Source organism: Mizuhopecten yessoensis, unplaced genomic scaffold, assembly GCF_002113885.1.
Source record: "Mizuhopecten yessoensis strain PY_sf001 unplaced genomic scaffold, ASM211388v2 scaffold3029, whole genome shotgun sequence".
In the NCBI taxonomy this organism is placed as follows: Eukaryota; Metazoa; Mollusca; class Bivalvia; order Pectinida; family Pectinidae; genus Mizuhopecten; species Mizuhopecten yessoensis.
Window position 1 is genome coordinate 194,325 of NW_018404840.1, and position 22,648 is coordinate 216,972.

General features: G+C 35.0%; 1 protein-coding gene across 1 annotated transcript in view; it reads right to left on the reverse strand.

The window, feature by feature from the left end:
- The window catches only part of LOC110446897 (lactase-phlorizin hydrolase-like), a 51,706-nt gene extending 37,468 nt beyond the window's left edge, over positions 1 to 14,238 (reverse strand). The window contains exons 1-2 of the mRNA XM_021492239.1: positions 13,816 to 14,238; positions 2,351 to 2,484 (exon numbers count right to left, since the gene is read on the reverse strand). Of these exons, the coding sequence (XP_021347914.1) occupies positions 2,351 to 2,484; positions 13,816 to 14,011 (330 nt within the window). The 5' untranslated portion in view covers positions 14,012 to 14,238. The remainder of the gene's footprint in view (positions 1 to 2,350; positions 2,485 to 13,815) is intronic.
- Positions 14,239 to 22,648: the final 8,410 nt, after the last annotated feature.

Consider the following 22,648-nt stretch of genomic DNA (forward strand, 5'->3'; position numbering starts at 1 on the left):
GGAGCTGGTCGGACAACCAATAGGAGCTGGTCGGACAACCAATAGGAGCTGGTCGGACAGACAATAGGAGCTGGTCGGTTAACCAATAGGAGCTGGTCGGTTAACCAATAGGAGCTGGTCGGACAGACAATAGGAGCTGGTAGGACAACAAATAGGAGCTGGTCGGACAACCAATAGGAGCTGGTCGGACAACCAATAGGAGCTGGTCGGTTAACCAATAGGAGCTGGTCGGACAGACAATAGGAGCCGGTCGGGCAGACAAGTTAGGTATCTTTCATTGGCTTTGTGGCCAATAAATGCCAGCCTCATTTTGATGCTATGCTTTTATCATTCTTGGATTGAAACGGGGGTAAAGTGTAGGCTTGGCTTTTTTTATATTTCTCGTTTACTTTAACGAATCAAAGTTCGAGTAACTAAGAGATGCATCGCACTATATATTTTTTAACAAACCCTTTTTTTGAAAAGGACTGTATTTGGTACAACATATTTTTAATATCAAGTCATTCCAAAGTTTGTTTTCTACATAGTATATGATTTATCAATACACATTAAAAAACCCGTACCACTGACAACAACTGTAGTTACGCACTGGAAACTGTTTTTTTCCTGCATAACTTAAGCTTTGCGGGACTTTCATGAAAACAAATAATGTAAATGATACATACAAAATGTAATCAACAGTGTTCTGATTGTTAAAATTCAGCGGGGCTTCACCAGAATTTGAACTCTGGACTTCAGATTGTTACACTATCGCTCTAACCAAATGTGCTACCTGGTCATCGAAAGTGTCCTAGTCCAACTGTATAATAGTATCATTTTTACATTCAGGGGAAATTAAGAGAAGGTATCTGTATATACGAAACAAGAGGCCCAAATGCCTTAACTGTCACTCGAGTCAAAATACAACTCTTACTTGTTGTTGTGGTATTGTGATGTGACAAGAATAAAAGTACATTTAACCAAATACGGCTGTTTGGCTGGGGATTGGCTTTGGGAAGTGACCAACATGTATATAGAGCTTTAAATAATATCAGTAAAGTGATGAAATAATACTGCAATCAAATAAAATTTACCCACCAATGAGAGCTTGTTCATCTACAATTGTATGATTATAATTCCAATTAAGTTTGAATTATTTCGTACTGTTAATCAATAAAGATACCAAAGAATATGAATTTCCTAAATTTACAAAAGTCAGTATTACCCAGGGGGAGAGGGGGATGAGTGACCCGGGGGTAATGAAATTCACAGTTTTGTTTAGGGACCTTTGCACCTTTCCATCAACGAAAAGGATTTGATCCTAGCATATCTTGGTCCAAGATTGTTAACAGATTTGTTTCCGCCACTCAGGCCCCTGGAGCTTAAACGTCTTATCAACATTTGAGGTTGATGATTACCAAGTCTCATGCAAATCTGACAGGCGGTTTTTGGAAAGAAGTCAACAATATGATTGTTTCCGGTTCTGCACTAACTGACTAACAGCACTATGAGCCCGTGAGGGTAAGCCCCTCTTTGAGTATAAAATCTGATCATCGAAGGATATTTCTATGATAAATTGGTGGAAATCCACCTGTGAGTTTCACAGAAAAAAGTCTTTTACAGTTTAGCTTTCTGTGATCCTTATGACCCTGTCCCTCATTACCCTTGGGGTCAGTCCAATCTAAAGTATGAATTTTGATCCCTACCTAAGGCTGATGATTATCACCAACTTTCTATAAAATCTGACACACAGTTTTTTTATGAGAAGTTGAAAATGTGATTGTTGGTGGGTTTTTTCATGTTTTGCAGGACGTGTGTAGCGTGCCAATATGTGATAACAACCCAATATGTGAAAACAGGAAAAACTATATTCATTTATTTAATTACCACCTATGAGCCTCCCCTAAGGGTCAGACTTTTCTTGAGTGTACATTCTGATCCTCATCATCAAAGCATCATTTTAAAAATGTTGGTGAAAATCCACTTGCTTAGATTCACAAAAGTAGTCTTTTGAAATTTTCGCTATGCGATCCTTTATGGCTTCGCCCTTCAGCTGCCTTGGGTGTTTACTCGAGTATATATTCTTATCCACTCCTCAGGCTTATCTTTACCACCAAGTTTCATCAACTGACCGTTTCTGAGGAGTCGAAAATATGAATATTTACGCACGACGTACGACAGACGAAAACTGATCGCACTGGGACTGGACTATTGTTTTCGCTACTATAACATTATTATTGCTCTTAGATAAAACAGAAAACAATATCTACCTATAACAAAACAGTATCTGCCCATAAACTAGGGGCTTCAGTCAGATCAATTCAACTTATAATAGCAATTTGACCCCATGTTTCCGGTCATGCTCACTGACGTTTAGAGATTTGATGAGCTGCACATCCTCCTTGTAATGACTGTATTGATCGCAAGCAACGTTGCCATTGGATCCGTCTTTTACGTGACCATTGCCGTCCATGGAGAATGTGTCCCAGATACTTGGGGCTCGTCCTGAAAATAACGTACCAAAGTTTAAGGAGCAGAATTTGAATAACAGTCTTATATTAAAATATTTTTAGATCAAATTTTCAAGACAAAAGTAAGCATCTTCGGTGAAAATCGTCACAGGATAAATTTTGTAAGTTTTAGTAAATCAATTAATGTCAACAAATTGCTTATCAAAATAAAGCTCTAACTTCATCTGAACCGCGAGTGTGAATACAGTGCCCCCTGCAGGGGTGTTCAATGATGTTATTTCCAAATGTTCCTTTCATGGGATCTATGTCACAATAACAAACTTAAAATGGAATTCTGCATGTTTCTATTTCTGTAAATGGAATGTGACTGTGTTGACACATTTTTTGGGGAATTTTATTTGATAATGTATCGATATCGGTTCATGTTTGAATTCTTTTTGAAAAGTACGAAAACGCGATGTACTGCGTGTCTTTATCGAATGAAAACCCACAATTACTGCATGACATATTTTTTGTGAATTGTGATAATAACATTTATTATTTTTCATAACGAATTACATAAAAGATTATAAGACTCTTTCATGTCCAGCGGTGTAGGATAGGGAAATTCTACCCGAGGGGTTTTCAAATTTGGTAAAACCCGAGGCTTTGCCGAGGGTTTTGCCAAATTTAAAAAACGATGATGGAATTTGCCTATCCTACACCCTTGGGCATCAAAGAGTATTTTTCTCGCATTCCGACTACCAGAATAATCTCAGAAACCATGAAAATTCGTGTGGACTGGCTACCATTTTGAAAATATCAATTTCCCCACCAGAGCTTTTTTGACGAAAACGAACTCTTCCTTGAGATTAAGCATACCCCATATGTGCAAACAATGTTTGCGCAGAAAAAATAATCTCATCTTTCTAACGTGTGCGGCATCGTTTTTTTCCAAATTCGTGACGTCACGTTATTGTTGAGCCATTGTGACGTCACGTCACGTGAAATGGGGTGTAAGATTAACATAATCCCATCCTGATGTGAGGTATGGATTAAAAGAATCTCTCACCCCCTTGGGGGTTAGATAGGGGAATCTCAACCCGAGGGGTAATATTCTTAAGTTGCCAAACACGAGGCGTTGGCTCACCAACAAGGGGGTGAATGATTCTTTTTCTCTTATCCTGTTCTCCCATTGTGTATCATATTCACAATGTAATGATAACGTTACATGCTTAATTCAGGGTTGACGTGACGTTGATGGATTGGTGACGTGACGTCATTGTATTGTTGAAGGGAATTCATGCCATCGTTATGAATAGGGGAATCCCCCCGTCTCAACCCTAGGGTGAGACAAGGAAATCTCACACCGGTAAAAGTGCGAATACACCTGTCCAGGGTAAAATATTGAGCAGAAGACCCGAGGCTTTGCCGAGGGTCTTTTGCTCAATATTTTATCCCGAGGGTTTGAATAACCTTTTCTGTTACCCTGGACAGGTGCATCCGCACTTTTACCGGTATGAGATTTCCTTATATCAATATTTGGGATGGACTGATCGCATCATAAATTTGAATGCCATTAACCAAACAGAATGTGTTCAAACAAGTTCAAAATGGGGGTCATTGGGGTCATACATGTATTGGATTTTGGATTGGTTCTAAAAAAGAACCTTATTTATGGAGTCTATCGATGCAGTAATTTTGTAAAAGGTCTCAGTTTACAGAGGAGCAGCATATCAGAGGTAGAGCGACTTTCATTGAATGACAAAATCGTTTAAAACAACACTACTAAGTACATTTTGATTTTAGTCTGTCCAGTTGTTTTAAACAAGAAGTCGAAGTTGTTTCTTACTAAAAAAAATTATATAATTCAAATGATAACCATCAAAGATTGAAATTAAAGTTGATAGTATAACCGGGTTACGTAAATGGTTGGGGTTAAAATAGCGGTCGTTAAAAAGTACTAACACGTTACCTCGGAGGCCATCCAAGTTCATCACATAAGATTTAAGTTAACTTAGAATTTGGACATTTTTGAAACACATTTTCTTGCTACCCGGCAACGTTGAAATGTGAATCTCCTTAACGTCTACACAACAAACACAGATGCCGTCGTTACGAAAGCGTCCTAGATACCGACAAAGATGAAATATGAACATATTACAATCACTGTCGTCCTTATCAAACAATGCAGACATATTTTCGATTTGAAATCATTTCATGATGTGACAACCGTGAAATGCAAATCACTTGTATAATATGAACTGACTGACATTTCATTCATGATAAGTAAAAGCTGTACCTTGCCCTCATCTGTTTACCCAACAGGTAGGTGGTCGTTATTATCAAAGCTATTGAAGTAAATAACCTATTTGTACATCAAACAAGTAATTTGACACATTTTGGTTTCCATGTTTTTATCTCAGCCGAGACTTGGAAAGATTCCGTAGAGTTTGTCCGAAATATTTGCATACATTTGATTATTGAATAACTAATATAACTTTATTGGTCCGGATAGAAGCCCTCAGGCCATTTAACTAAATATATTTGCACGGGTGGGACGGAAGATCCACTATCTGGTTCCCCACGTGCACCCACGTGGTCAGGTAGGTGATCCATTGGGTTTTCACACCCACTCATGATCACGTCCCGGTCGCCTAAGTGAACGTGTGCTATCCACTGGGCCAACAAACCAACTTTTTAACGAGGCAATTTTCTGCAGATATGATAATTCAGTCTGGATTTATTATGGTCGGTAATCTACAATGTAGTATCGCCGTTATGTCGTTGTCGTGTTCAATTTGTAGACGATTCATACAAACAAGTTCGATTTTCAGTGTTAAAAGTCAAAACAAGGTCATATCCACACACAATGCTTTTCCACGGGGATCAATACTAGGTTCCCTTCAGTGTATTTTGTTAATATCAGGTACCCTCTGTTATATGCGGACACTGAAACGCTGAATTGTTATATTTTAAGCAACAAGTTTTCTCTTTAATATATGCAGTTTGATTTATCACTCATAATTAGGACCAGACTACCTATATGTTTATTGGTAATACCTCGTTAACTAAACGACATTGATGATTTACCGGATCTATAATGGGGTTCAGATAGATAACACTTATATCGAGATATATTATGGAGGTTATAGTTTTGAAAAATTACAATGTAAAAAATCAAGTATGTTTAAATGATAAAATCATTTAATGTAAATAACACAAAATAACTTATCAAATTGGCCAAATATATAAAAGCAGCAAATGTAGGAGAAACCAAATAACCTAATTATCACACTCCATGATGTTTGTACATTGATGGTATTGTATTGTATGTATTGTATTGTATTATATTGTAGTGTCTCTAAATATTGTAAATAAATGTCACTTTTGAAACCGATGGGTCAAAAGACCCAAGGTTATAAAGAACTTTAACTTGAGATTTATAACAATTACATATGTATAGATTATGGGGCCTCAGATACATAACACTTATATATGTATGGATTATGGGGGCTCAGATACATACATATATATGTATGCATTATGGGGCTCAGATAGATAAAATTTATATATGTATGGAGTATGGGGGCTCAGATAGATAACACTTATCTATGTATGGCTTATGGGGGCTCAGATACATAACAATTATATATGTATGGTTTATGGGGGCTCAGATACATAACACTTATATATGTATGAATTATGGGTCTCAGATAGATAACAATTATATATGTATGCATTATGGGGCTCAGATAGATAACATTTATATATGTATGGAGTATGGGGGCTCAGATAGATAACACTTATATATGTATGGATTATGGGGGCTCAGATACATAACAATTATATATGTATGGTTTATGGGGGCTCAGATACATAACACTTATATATGTATGAATTATGGGGGATCAGGTAGATAACAATTATATATGTATGCATTATGGGGGCTCAGATAGATAACACTTATATCTTTATGGATTATGTGGGCTCAGATACATAACACTTATATATATATGGATTATGGGGGCTTAGATACATAACACTTATATATGTAAGGATTATGGGGGCTCAGATACATAACGCTTATATATGTATGAATTATGGGGCATCAGGTAGATAACAATTATATATGTATTCATTATGGGGGCTCAGATAGATAACAATTATAAATGTATGGATTATGGGGGATCAGGTAGATAACAATTATATATGTATGAATTATGGTTCTCAGATAGATAACAATTATATATGTATGAATTATGGGTCTCAGATAGATAACAATTATATATGTATGCATTATGGGGCTCAGATAGATAACATTTATATATGTATGGAGTATGGGGGCTCAGATAGATAACACTTTTATATGTATGGATTATTGGGGCTCAGATAGATAACAATTATAAATGTATGGATTATGGGGGATCAGGTAGATAACAATTATATATGTATGGCTTATGGGGGCTCAGATACATAACAGTTATATATGTATGGATTGTGGGGGATCAGATACATAACACTTATATATGTAAGGATTATGGGGGCTCAGATACATAACGCTTATATATGTATGAATTATGGGTCTCAGATAGATAACAATTATATATGTATGCATTATGGGGCTCAGATAGATAACATTTATATATGTATGGAGTATGGGGGCTCAGATACATAACAGTTATATATGTGTGGATTATGGGGGATCAGATACATACCACTTATATATGTATGGATTATGGGAGATAGATAACAATTATATATGTATGAATTATGGGTCTCAGATAGATAACAATTATATATGTATGCATTATGGGGGCTCAGATAGATAACATTTATATATGTATGGATTATGATGGCTCAGATAGATAACACTTATATCTTTATGGATTATGTGGGCTCAGATACATAACACTTATATATATATGGATTATGGGGGCTCAGATAGATAACAATTATATATGTATGCATTATGGGGGCTCAGATAGATAACACTTTTATATGTATGGATTATTGGGGCTCAGATACATAACACTTACATATGTATGGATTATGGGGGCTCAGATATATAACACTTATATATGTATGGATTAATGGGGCTCATATACATAACAGTTATATATGTATGGATTATTGGGGCTCAGATACATAACACTTACATATGTATGGATTATGGGGGCTCCGATACATAACACTTATATATGTATTAATTATGGGGGATCAGGTAGATAACATTTATATACATAACACTTATATCACGATAGATTATATATGTATGGATTATGGGGGATCAGATACATAACACTTATATATATATGGATTATGGGGGCTCAGATACATAACACTGATATCGAGAAAGATTATGGGGGTTCAGATACATACCACAGATAACTGGATAGGTTATTGGGGTTCAGATACATAACACTGATATCGGGAAAGATTATGGGGGTTCAGATACATACCACAGATAACTGGATAGGTTATTGGGGTTCAGATACATAACACTGATATCGGGAAAGATTATGGGGGTTCAGATACATACCACAGATAACTGGATAGGTTATTGGGGTTCAGATACATAACACTGATATCGAGAAAGATTATGGGGGTTCAGATACATACCACAGATAACTGGATAGGTTATTGGGGTTCAGATACATAACACTGATATCGAGAAAGATTATGGGGGTTCAGATACATAACACAGATAACTGGATAGGTTATTGGGGTTCAGATACATAACACTGATATCGAGAAAGATTATGGGGGTTCAGATACATAACACTGATATCGAGAAAGATTATGGGGGTTCAGATACATACCACAGATAACTGGATAGGTTATTGGGGTTCAGATACATAACACTGATATCGAGAAAGATTATGGGGGTTCAGATACATACCACAGATAACTGGATAGGTTATTGGGGTTCAGATACATAACACTGATATCGAGAAAGATTATGGGGGTTCAGATACATAACACTGATATCGAGAAAGATTATGGGGGTTCAGATACATACCACAGATAACTGGATAGGTTATTGGGGTTCAGATACATAACACTGATATCGGGAAAGATTATGGGGGTTCAGATACATACCACAGATAACTGGATAGGTTATTGGGGTTCAGATACATAACACTGATATCGAGAAAGATTATGGGGGTTCAGATACATAACACTGATATCGGGAAAGATTATGGGGGTTCAGATACATAACACAGATATCTGGATAGATAATGGGGCAGATACATAACACTTATATATGTATGGATTATGGGGGCTCAGATACATAACACTGATATCGGGAAAGATTATGGGGGTTCAGATACATAACACAGATAACTGGATAGGTTATTGGGGTTCAGATACATAACACTGATATCTGGATAGATTATGGAGTTCAGATACATACCACTCATATCTGGATAGATTTTCAAGGTTCAGATACATACTACTTATATATTGGGATATATTATCTGGGTTCAGATACATAACACAGATATCAGGATATAATTATTGGTGTTCAGATAGAAAACACTTATATCGGGATACATTATGGAGTTCAGATACAAAACACAGATATCTGAATAATTTATTGGTGTTCAGATAGAAAACACTCATATCGGGATATCTGGATCTGGATTAATTGTCAGGGTTCAGATAGATAACAATTATATCTCTATAGATTATGGGGGTTCAGAAAGAAAACACAGATATCTGGAAAGATTATGGTGGTTCAGATACATAACACAGATATCGAGAAAGATTATGGGGGTTCAGAAAGTTAACACTTATATCGGGATAGATTATGGATTTTTTTTTTTTTTTTTTTTTTGAAACATTTTCAGCATTACAGAATAATTACAATATTAATTTTCACACTCATTTCCATTCTTCAACCAACATTTAATACAAATTTGCTAATGTTTTTTTTTTCTTTCATGTGTGTCCATGTATTAGTGCAACTATTTATTTAACCTGAAACATAATAATAATTATAATTTCAACAGTAAAGTGGCAGGGAGTTACATTTATCTCTTTTAATCAAAAGTTTAACTAACAGAGGTAAAATGTACACATGCATTCTATCCTTTTGGGGTTTGTCAGGGATTGGGAGTGATTTCTAATAATTTGTTCCATTTCTTCCAAGAATTTTCAATTTTTAAAGCAGTATCTACTTCTTTGCCTATAGAAATATATTTTTGAATTCTGTAGTGATCTATAATAGCATTATTTAAAGCATGAATTGATAGGGTTTGTTGCAAGCTTCTTGATCTATAGATATACTGTTTTATTAGTAGTAGTATAAGGTTATCAATTGTATAGTATGTACTTTTATAGTTATGCATGCCAAAAATGAAAGTTTCCTTATTAAAAGTAAATGGAATAAATAATGAGTCTAATAAAAATTCAAAGTTCTGAAAAAAGGACTGTACTTTTTCACACTCCAATAGCATATGAACTATCGTTTCTATTTCTGTTTTACACAAAAAAGCAGTATGGAGTTTCTATCAATCCTATCTTAAATATATGAGAATTGGTTGTTAAAATGTGATGACTTATTCTGAATTGTAACCAGTGTAACTTAGAATTTTTCGAAACTTGAAAGGGTGTTTTATATATACAATTCCATGTTTCAACATCTAGATTAAATATTTCATTCCACTTTATTTTACCTGTTGCTCTGATATTTTTTTTGCAGAGTATTTTGTAGAAGTCCTTTGACCCTTTAATATATTTAAAGAAAATCTCAAGATTAAGTGGAATAAAAGGATAACTAACAACATCATTAACTATTTCCTTATGCCTCAGATATTTCCTTACAGCTCTAACTATTCCATCAAAGGTAAGGAAATTAGTTCTTAAGTCATATTTCTCTATAAATTCCAGATAATTATAAAAAGTATTTGTTTTCGGGTCTTTTATTATATCATTGATAATAATTACTCCCTTCTCATACCATTCTTTATAAAATACAATTCTATTTTCTATTGTTAAAAATGTATTATGCCAAATAGGTGTTTTCAGTATTGTCCTATTCCCATTTATCAAATTTTCTTCCTTATTATGGAGGGTTTTCCAAGAGTTTAGAACATCTTTCCAAAATGGATTCTTGCATGTTTTTTTCACAAATATACAAATATTCTGATCCACAGTTAGCCATAATATCTATATCAATATCTTTATTAAGTATACATTGCCATTTATTAGATTTAGAAAAAAATCTCCTGATCCATGTTAGTTTTAATGCCTTAATAAAAGAATGAATTTGTTTCATCTTGAGCCCCCCTTCTACATAGTCTTTTATGATAATACCCCTTCTTTATTTGTCAAATTTTCCACCCCAAAAAATGAAACAGTTCTGAATTTAGTTCTTTAATGAAGTGTTCATCTGGATTTGGTAAGGATATAAAAAAGATGATTAAATTGTGAGGTAAGCAAAGACTGAATAATGTGAATTCTCCCAATTGGAGAAAGTATTCTCCTATTCCAGGTTTTTAAAATTAACTTAAGTTTTACCAGTTTTTTTATCATAATTCAGTTTTGGTATTTTATGTATACAATGTGAAAATCAATCCCTAACACAGTAAACTTATGGTTCCCCCAATGCAAGTTCCACTCTGAAAAAAAAGTATCCTCACAGTATTTTTTGCTTCCTATCCAAATTACTTCAGTTTTAATTGTGTTTATTTTCAATCTCGAAATTTTGGCAAATGTGTCTAATTCCCCTAATGTTTTCCTTAAAGAGCTTTTCGATCCGTCAAGAATAACTGAAGTATCATCAGCATATTGAGATAGAAATATTGATGTGTTTTCTATATTTATTCCTTTAATACTATTATTATTTCTAATTCTGATACCTAGTACTTCTGCACATAAAATAAATAAATACGGGGCGATAGGGTCACCTTGACGACATCCACATTTAATTTTTAAAAATGGTGATAGATTCCCTCCTTGGTTAATAGATGACTTTGTACACTTGTGAAAAAATTTGATCCAACTTCTTATATCATTTCCAAAATTAAAAAAATCAAGTACCTTATCAATAAAATCCCACCTAACAGAATCGAAAGCTTTCTCAAAATCAATAAAATGTAGCATACCAGGTATTTCATTCTCTTCAGCATATTGCGTGATGTCATATATTATTCGTGTGTTTTCTCCTGTATCTTCCTGAAATAAAACCTGACTGATCAGTATTAATTAATTTGTTTAAAACAGTTTTTACTCTATTTGCGAATGAACCTGATGCTATTTTGTATACTATATTTAGAAGTGAAATAGGTCTCCAGTTTTTCAAAAATTGCCTCGGCTTATCTCCCTTTGGTAAACATGTTATGATTCCCTGTCTTTGTGTTATTGAAAGTTCATTATTATTATATCCATATCTTATTGATCTAACTACATACTGACCTAACTGTTTCCAAAAGAATTTAAATAATTCAGAAGTAAACCCATCAGACCCCGGACTTTTATTGTTTTTCATATTTTTAAGTGTACAAGATGCTTCATTATAAGAAATACTCACCTCTAAACTTTCTGATTCTTGACGACTCAATTTTGGAACACTATTACCATTTAAAAACTGATCTAAATTAACCTCATGAAGATCATTATCTGCAGAACATAATTTTTCTTAAAATTGTTGTACCTCATTTAATATTTCACCCTGTTCTCTAATCAGTTCTCCATTTGCTTTATTTATTGCTGGGATAATTTTAGTAACAAAATTTCTATTTTCAAGATTTAAAAAAAAAATAGATGATTTTTCTCCTTCTTCAACCTATTAAGCTTTAGGTCTCAAAATACTTCCATTCAGTCTATGTATTCTTATTACTTCTAATTAATTTTGTTTTTCTTTTAGTTCTTTATGGTCTACATTTTCTTGAGCTTCTAGTTCTTTAATTCTATTTCTAAGATAACTTTTCTGGGGGTTTATTTTTAGGGGTTCTTGTATTAAGCATAAGAAATAGTCTTTCCCTAATTTCAAATAAAAGAGTTTCTAAAAAAAAAATTGGTCATTGATTGTTAGTTGAATATCTTCATTTGGAATGACAGACAAATAGTCGAGGTTGTAAACTGGTAGTGCATATTGTATTTTAATGTCTAAAATATGTTTATTAATAATATTAAGATATTCTCTCTCATGAAGCAATGAATTATTGAACTTCCAGAGGCCTTTTCCTTTCTTAAAATTGTTAAAAACTATTGATATAATTGGTGTTGAGTGGTCTGATCGATAGCCTGGCTCAATTGTTGATTTTTCAATACAAGATAGATTATGGCGGTTCAGATACATAACACAGATATTTGGATATATTATTGGGGTTCAGATACACATTACTGATATCAGGATAGAGTATGGGGGTTCAGATAAATAACACTTATATCGGGATAGAGTATGGGGGGTCAGATAAATAACACAGATATTTTGATATATTATTGGGGTTCAGATAAATAACACTTATATCGGGATAGAGTATGGGGGTTCAGATAGATATCAATTATATCTCTATAGATAATGAGGGTTCATATACATCAGACTTATATCGGGATATAGTATGGGGGTTCAGATAAATAACACAGATATCTGGATAGATAATGGGGTTCAGATAGATAACATTTATATACATAACACTTATATCACGATAGATTATATACATAGGGAAATCAATAAAACTCTTTCCTATAGAGACGTCAATCAACTAGTGATATATTTACATTGACCAAGATTAGAGAGCCAAGATGTTAACACTAATACTTGTTTACAATATTATGTCTGTAGTAAGTGGATCATATTAAAATTTGGTATAATGTAGCTAATTGGTGATAAGAAGATTCCGTGAGAAACGTGGTGCTTTTATCAGGAATGTCCATATTACACCCCAGCCAACAAAAACAACCTGAAGATATCCATTTGATTGACGTAATTCCGTAATAACTGGTCAGATAACTGTTAAACAGCTGTTGGTATGACGTACATAATGGCTACCCTTAACCGACGATCGGCAAGCAGGCTACTGATCTTTCTAATTCATACAATTTATCACATTTCAAATATATGTCTTTATATTTGTCAGTTGTCACCCGATGATACGTGATTGTCATTAAATTTGTGTTGGGTGTTTTATTGAGTGAAATAACATCAATAAGGTTTTATTCTTTACAAAGAAATCATGCTGATCCGAACATTTATGATGCAAATTGCAATTTCCCATAAAAATCCGAATGATGATCTTTAAAGAGTTCCGAATAGTACGATTTGTCCAACAATTTTGCTAATATTTATTGTCGATTTAATCATCTATGATATTCATTTTCGAATCTTTCATACCCAATATATCCGGATTCTATGTTGTTTTTTCTCATTACATACCATCTTTGTCCCAGGCCCCCTCCACTTGGTACGCCGAGGTCGCCACACCCCAGGCAAAGTCGTCAGGAAATTTTCCGGGGGTCACGGCATCTGGATCGTATTCCGACTGTCCCATCCCGACCATCTGGGCCCCGCCCCGGGGGACGAGAACGATAAGATAGGACGTAACAAGCCAGATTTTCCCCGATACCTCCATGATGAAAATCGGTAGTTCTGGGTGGTAGGCCTTTGTAGCCTACATTTATATGGCTGGTGCGCTTCTTTCACCAACAGACTATTTTTAGCTCATCCGGTCCTAAGGAGCAGCTTATGTTGTACTGCGTCGGCCGTTGTCCGTGGTGGTGATTTAAAAAAAAGGAAATATGGACGGGCTCACACCGGAAGATTGATTAAAAAATGTAAAAATGGAGAGCTGACTAACAAGGGGGCTGAAGTGTGGAACATAAATGGGCATTGATTGGGAAATGGTTGAGATTCTCATCTTATAACCGGATGTCAATCCGCTTGACAAAATGAGACGAGCACAATCATACCTCCAGTATTGACCCTGAGGTCCGGCCCCCTTCCTTGGGTTAAGTCTCATTTCTTTCCCATAGATATAAATTGAATTTCCTAGCCTGAATAGACGACTATACACATGGTACCGGGCTTGGTTCTGCTCCTAGCATATCATTTCAAGGTCATGACATGTAAACGATTGATATCCACACCTTTTAAGCATATGTGTACATGCACGTATTTCAGCCAAGCTTGTTAAAAAGTACCGGTTCACGACACCTGGCAATCTCCAGGCGGAGAAAACATTAATATAGGTTTTGAACTGTTTTGTATGGCATTTATGATCTATTTGAATGACACACCTTTGCAAGATTTATTTCACATGTAAAATATTATTAATCAAGACATTTTGCTGGATTGTACGTTGTCCTAGTATGATGTTACCGACTCGCTATTTTCCTAGGTTTCAGGAATAAATTGAACCGCATAGAGGATATATCTGATGAATATGATATTATCTGCTTAATTGAAACTCATTTAGATGATAAGGTCTCTACAGATGACTTACTTATATCTGGTTTTCATGTACCTTTTCTTTTCGATAGAAATTTCAAATTTCGCTGGTGGTGGTGTTCTGGTTTATATCAATACTATTTTAAATGTTGACCGTTGACCGGAATTAGAATGAGAAGGTGATGAGATTATTTGGTTAAAGATCACTCTACGAAATTTTGTATTGGTTATTGGTTCGACCGACAGACCTGAAAATTATGCTTTACCTTTTGGGGTAAATGTTTGTACATCTTTAAGCAATGCTCTAGATATTTCACCAAATGCTACATTCACGGGGGACTTAAAGTCGACTTATTAACTGCATCTCGTAACCATGCTTTTTAATATAATTTATTCCTTTAGCTTGTTATCAATGATTCCCCTGTTATAACAATAGACAAATCATTCAGTGACCATGACCGTTGTATTGCTTGCATTGGTGTTCCCTGTATTGTCAATCCTATTTTAAGCAAAACATTTGGCAGTATAAACGGGAAGATTTTGACAGATATAATTATCTTATTTCTGATTATAATTGGAACGAATTGTTTTTAATTGTGATTCAGTTGATACTGCATGTAAGCGTTTTACTGATATTTTCATAAGGCTTGCTAATATATGTATTTCATCAAAACACGTAACTATGAAATATAATGATAAACCTTAGGTGACCTCTAAATTAAGACTTTTTTTTAAATTATAGATAAATTGCATAAAATCGCGAGGTCAACCAAATATCTTTCAAACATCAACAAATTAAAATCTCAACGTAATAAGGTCAATAACATAAAAATGCATGCCCGTAAATTGTTTAATTGAAGAGTACTCGTTCTCTGATCCAAAAGCGTATTGGAGATTTATCAAAAGGTTAAAACAATCGTCTGGTACTACACAATCTGTGCTCTTGTAGATCCTGTTTCTGACAAATTGGTTACTAGTGACTAGCTAATTTATAAGATGGCTATATTTAACATAACACGTGTAGATGACACTGCGGTTACTTCAATCGAGTCAAAAGCTGACAAGAGTCCTAGGTCCATCAGAGTCAATAATAATGAAATACGAGATATGTACAGATATTGAAGCTTGGTGAGGCCTCGGGTGAGGATGGAATCAGCCACAATATGCTACGAAACATATCAGAAACCTTTGTGTTCCCATTGAAAACATTTTAATACTTCTTAAGCGTCTGTTGTTTCCCAAAATCTTGGAAAACCACCAAAGTTATGCAACTGATCAAAAAAGGTGACAGGTATTTTCCTTCTAACTATAGACCTATTTCTTTATTATCTACAGTTGGAGAAGTGTTTGAAAGAGTGATTTTCAAATACTTACATAGCAATTTTATTGAAAACTCACTTTTCTTTTATAAGAACCAGTCTGTGTTTTTTTGCCTGGTCGTTCTACTGTATATCTAAATTACCTATTTCGAAGGCACCAGAGAGTCAATAATTCTTACTCCCACTTAGGTTTAATCATTCTGACTCCCACTTAGGTTTAATCATTCTGTCTCCCACTTAGGTTTAATCATTCTGACTCCCACTTACGTTTAATCATTCTTACTCCCACTTAGGTTTAATCATTCTTAATCCCACTTAGGTTTAATCATTCTTATTCTCACTTAGGTGTAATCATTCTTACTCCCACTTAGGTTTAATCATTCTGTCTCCCACTTAGGTTTAATCATTCTGACTCCCACTTAGGTTTAATCATTCTTACTCCCACTATGGTTTAATCATTCTGACTCCCACTTAGGTTTAATCATTCTTATTCTCACTTAGGTTTAATCATTCTTACTCCCACTTAGGTTTAATCATTCTGACTCCCACTTAGGTTTAATCATTCTTATTCTCACTATGGTTTAATCATTCTGACTCCCACTTAGGTTTACTCATTCTTACTCCAACTTAGGTTTAATCATTCTGACTCCCACTATGGTTTAATCATTCTGACTCCCACTTAGGTTTAATCATTCTGACTCCCACTTAGGTTTAATCATTCTTATTCTCACTTAGGTGTAATCATTCTTACTCCCACTTAGGTTTAATCATTCTTATTCTCACTACGGTTTAATCATTCTGACTCCCACTATGGTTCAATCATTCTTACTCCCACTTAGGTTTAAACATTCTTACTCCCACTATGGTTTAATCATTCTTACTCCAACTTAGGTTTAATCATTCTGACTCACACTTAGGTTTAATCATTCTTATTCTCACTATGGTTTAATCATTATGACTCCCACTCAGGTTTAATCATTCTGACTCCCACTTAGGTTTAAGCATTCTTACTCCCACTTAGGTTTAAACATTCTTACTCCCACTATGGTTTAATCATTCTTACTCCCACTTAGGTTTAATCATTCTGACTCCCACTCAGGTTTAATCATTCTGACTCCCACTCAGGTTTAATCATTCTTATTCTCACTATGGTTTAATCATTCTGACTCCCACTATGGTTTAATCATTCTGACTCCCACTTAGGTTAAATCATTCTTACTCCCACTTAGTTTTAATCATTCTGACTCCCACTTAGGTTTAATAATTCTTACTCCCACTTAGGTTTAATCATTCTGACTCCCACTATGGTTTAATCATTCTGACTCCCACTATGGTTTAATCATTCTTACTCCCACTTAGGTTTAATCATTCTGACTCCCACTATGGTTTAATCATTCTTACTCCAACTTAGGTTTAATCATTCTTACTCCCACTATGGTTTAAGCATTCTGACTCCCACTATGGTTTAATCATTCTGGCTCCCACTTAGTTTTAATCATTCTGACTCCCACTTAGGTTTAAGCATTCTTACTCCCACTTAGGTTTAATCATTCTTATTCTCACTAATTAGGTTTAATCATTTAGGCAAGTTTTCCTCAGGGTGGAACTCCTGGGCCATTTTTATTCCTATCTTTATTAATGATATTGCTGATGTTTTTGAATCATAGTCCTAAACTTGGTAAGGAACATTCAATCCAGAAAAAAACTGAGGTAATTTTCGTTTTAAACTCTGTCGAAATTGATGAGGGTGTATAATTGAAATTTAAAAGCGATTTTTCCAATTTTAGTGATCGTCATACACATTTTGATGTAATTTTCCTTAATTTGAATTTTGCATGCAAAACTTAGAAATCAGTGTAGTACATTTAAATATGATTGTTATAGGGTAAGTCTTGTTGAAAGTCCAGTTGGTAACTGTGCTCTTCCATGTGAAAATGCTTTTCACTTTTTATGTTAGTGCCTACTTTTTAACATAGAAAGATGCACCCTATCATAGAAGTTTCGCTGTATATAATTATATAAGTATAAAAAGAAAAATATCTCAACAACACGTCTCTTGTACTTTCATCTCAACAAGGAGATTCTTCAGATGAGATTAAAGTACTGCGAACGTGTTGCGTTTTTCATTTTATTACTGTTATATGATTATAATTGTATAGTTTTCCATCAGTTCGTGCGCCAGCTGGCTATTCTTATCCTAATGAAGAAGAAAAAGACAATCACTTAGTTCCTGGTTCGGTCGTTCGACCCGTTCAAACCGCCTATTGGGAGTCGCTCACATACCCTGCACATAACCTTTTGTACCATGTCTGGTTAACGTTGCGTTGACACATATTTCGGTTGACATACTATTCAATGTTTGTATGGTTTTACACAACGCGATAGTGGTAGATACGGAATGACCTCCAACGTAAACAAGTATCGCAATCAGCCACGGTCGGTTGTATGGTATATATGAAATCCTGCACTTGGGTCATTTGTTCTTCGTTAATTCCCCAACATTTCTCGCACTTGTTGTGTTCTTCATAATAAGCACGCTACGTTGATTATTTCTCAATTTTTCTTAAATAAAGAGAAGTCGGAGAGATAACTTTGAGAAGTCGTCAATGCTACAGAACCGTATCACTGTGTGGCTGACGTTGTTTTGATATACACGATGTATATGGACAGTGCTATTTTATTGAATAGTAGAATATTATTCAACTTGACCAGAAAGATAGATTCTCTGTAATGTATACGTGTAGCTGTCTGAGTAGACAGACGTCGACCGTAATTATCTAGCCATGGAGTAGTTTATTTCAAATACTAATATATATTATTAACAAGCAAATGCGTGTAATTTATATCCCCCGCTTGCAGGACATATTGTTGGTAAACATTATTGAGGTTAGGTTTAAACATGTGAGTATCGTGCTGTTGAGATATAATGTATAGCTTGAAACTTGAAGAAGAAAAAAGCCGTATACAGAAGTTAGACTTTTTATTGAACATGTAGATATTACGGTGTAAATAAATCGTTTAATCCATCAGAATTTACTAACCTCATTAATTATCCAAAAATATGCACAAATCACATCGGTTGGCAAACTTAGTATGAGTCAGATGTGCATACGAAATTTGGTTGAAATATCTGCACAATATCTTCAGCAATTATCACACGAAAACCAAAGAGTGCCCGGGATGGGTGGAAAGACATCGGAACACAAACATTGTTTTTAAGTTTAAAAGATTTTGGGTAATATTTGCAAGAGCTATAAAGCGGAAACTGCAAATAATGACGTTTTTCGTTATTTAATGGGCCATTACTCCACCAAATAAAGTCCGCTGGAAGTGGTCATCAAACTTAGTAAAACCCTTTAGGCATTTAACCCTGGTACCAAGTTTGAAGAAAACCGATTAATATTTGTTGCAGTTATTGCACGGAAACGGCAGATAATGACGTTTTTCGTTATTCAAGGGGCCATTACTCTGCCAAATATAGTCCGCTGAAATTGGTCATCAAGTTAGCCGAGTCCTTAAGGCATTTAACCCTGTAACCAGGTTTGAAGAAAATCGGTTAACATTTGTTGCAGTCATTGTACGGAAACGGCAGATAATGACGTTTTTCGTCATTCAAGGGGCTATGATTCCGCCAAATAAAGTCCGCTGAAAGTGGTAATCAAAGTTGGTCGAGCCCTCAAGGCATTTAACCCTGTTACCAAGTTTGAAGAAAATCGGTTAACATTTGTTGCAGTTATTGCACGGAAACGATGCGTGACAGACAGACAGAATGACAGACGGACGGACAAACCCGAATTAATATCCCCCGTTTCGGTGAAAGCGGGGGATTTAAATCAGACAAGGGAAATCAACAGTTTTACCCAAAACACTTCCCTAAGATAAAGCCACTTTATAGGTCTGTTATCAGTAGCTTTCTGGGAGTCGAACACGCATCGGCATTCAAACGCGAAGACAAACTCTTGACTTCACAGATCGAAAAATGATCTGTTGAATTCTAGAGGAATAAGATAGCACGTACTCAGTTGTTAGTCAATATCATAGTCAATATAGAATAATACTAAGTTAACATTGCCGCACTTATATGGACAATATTTATGGATTATGAACATTTGTTGAGGTGAATATTAGACGTTATTAATCCGTGAAAGAGATATTAACCGAGATAAAGTCGAGGTCTATATCACTTTTCTGCTCCATACATTGCATAACTACATATTCTCTGAAATAAAAGCTCTTGATTGTTATATTAGATAAGGATTTACGATGTTCATTTATTCATTTAAGCATTGAACTGTTTTTGTATGGTATTTATGATGTATTTGAATGACACAGCTTTGCAAGCAAACAACATAATGCGCGCTAGCGCATTATGATTTGTTTGCTTGCAAAGCTGAAATTTAACATCGTAATTTATATTCAAAATTAAAAATGCCCGCCTTATCGACAGTCCACACAATTTCGTTCAATAGTTTGAACAGCGTATTGTCGCGTGCTGATTGGCAAACAAAGTAGTACTTTGAAATATTAACAAACATTTCAATTTTATTCCACAATTCAGTATCAATACAATTGCGTATGATATGTCTATAGGGTGATTTAAGTTTATCAATAGAACTCTGAGCTGAAAGTTAGATTTGAAATTGTTTCGATTTTTCCCCGGAACAAATTTCGCGCATGGACAAATACAGTGAACACCGTAAATCCGACCTTGCCCTCCACGAGGGAGTTATTTTTGGAAGTTAATTCGAACTTTCCAGGCGTGAATGTATTTGTTGATTGTATGGAAACCTGACAACAGTCGGTAGATTCTATAACATCCTCGTTATTAGACATGTCGTCAGAAACTGAGGAATGGTGGATGCGAGACGCGTGAAACTGATAGCGTTTGAAGTGAGTGATCTTGCAACGGAGCACAGGTTCGTTACAAATGTCTGAAATGTTTATGTGTGCTGTGACTCATATCAGTAGGTCTGTAACATATTTGTCAGTAGGTCTATAGAATATGTGTATTTAAGACATTTGTAACGAACCCCTGTGCAGTGTAACAGACGATATTTCTGATAAATTGCATTAGCGTTGAAATTGTTTCCATTGCCGGCATTGGTGATTTCAACCGATGTGCACTTTGTACGATATTGCAGACCTTAGTCTTGCTTTCGTTGTAATAAAAGTGTTTTTTTATTTTATTTTTTATTTGCACATTAATTTACAATGACATTGTCAAATCTCACAATGCCCAGCGATATTTCAGCAGCCGTCATGTTTATTTATATTGGATATTGTAGTTCCGGTCAGTGTTGTATTAATACGCTAAGAATTGTGTCTCGTGATGCATGGTAATTAAAGTCCCATCAACGACACAGCTTTCAAAAAGGCTATATAGTGACAATGCCATGCAAATGTAAATATATCTTTATGCATAGTGAACAGGATTTCAAAATGAAAATAAAATGTCAAAAAGACGCTACATTGCAAAACATTAACAGCTTTGGAGTATAGTGTATATATATTAGGAATGTAGCGATAAAAACTGACGCTTTGATAATAAACCAAAACAGAACAATCTAAACGATATAAGGTCTTTTACGTCAATAACAAACCCTTGCAGTTCTAAATGAACGACCCCTAGCAAAAAAGTAATAAAACTATAAGGTTCAGCAACTAGATAGTCATTCACAATTTTGTTTGTAATACAACCATTTAATAGATCTACAATACCGGGATGGTGACAATCAATGCATAACATATACATTTTAAACATAATTAAGAAGTATGAAACGACGGAAATCGTCGATGGCATTCAAGCCAGTTTGCCAGTCTTCCTCCTTACTCAAAACTGATTTTTAAACGATTTGTTTTCATCTAAAATTATTTGTGAATGTACCCGATTAAATAAGTTCATACAAATAGTTTTTTAAACCCACTTATGTAAAATAATCAATATAATTGGAATTACACCATCGGTACTCATGTGATAATTGTGATAACACATGTAAAATAAACACAATACTCTAGCAGGAAGGGACATCAAACCCAATATTCTTAAACAGATGTCAGATTTTAATGTGTCTATGGTACTGTACGTACAGTGTACCTCTCTATCATTTATGTATCTATTTAAGGATTGACCTTCATTTTGACGGCGTACATATGTATGCGGTAGTATGAATGCAGTTGGCAACGAACATATTATATGGTTGCGCGTTAGCTTCATAAGTGCTTCAGAAGTTTCAAGCGCTTTCTTGTTCTCTTCTTCTGGTAGCTCCTTTGTTGCCGAGACAGCCCTGGTTTCCAGAGCTGCTAGCTATTCTGGTGGATCAGCCTTTGTGGTTACCTCCCAGTCGAGATCTGCTTCGGCAACCTCGGTAAAAGACGGTGCATCCTCGTCTCTAGATCCTTCACCTTCACGGGTGGAGGCTATCACAGGAGGCCTCGCTCAGACAGGCTTTTCCGAGGACGAGAGCATCGCACGATCAATCAGATCTTCTGCAATTGGTGTGGTG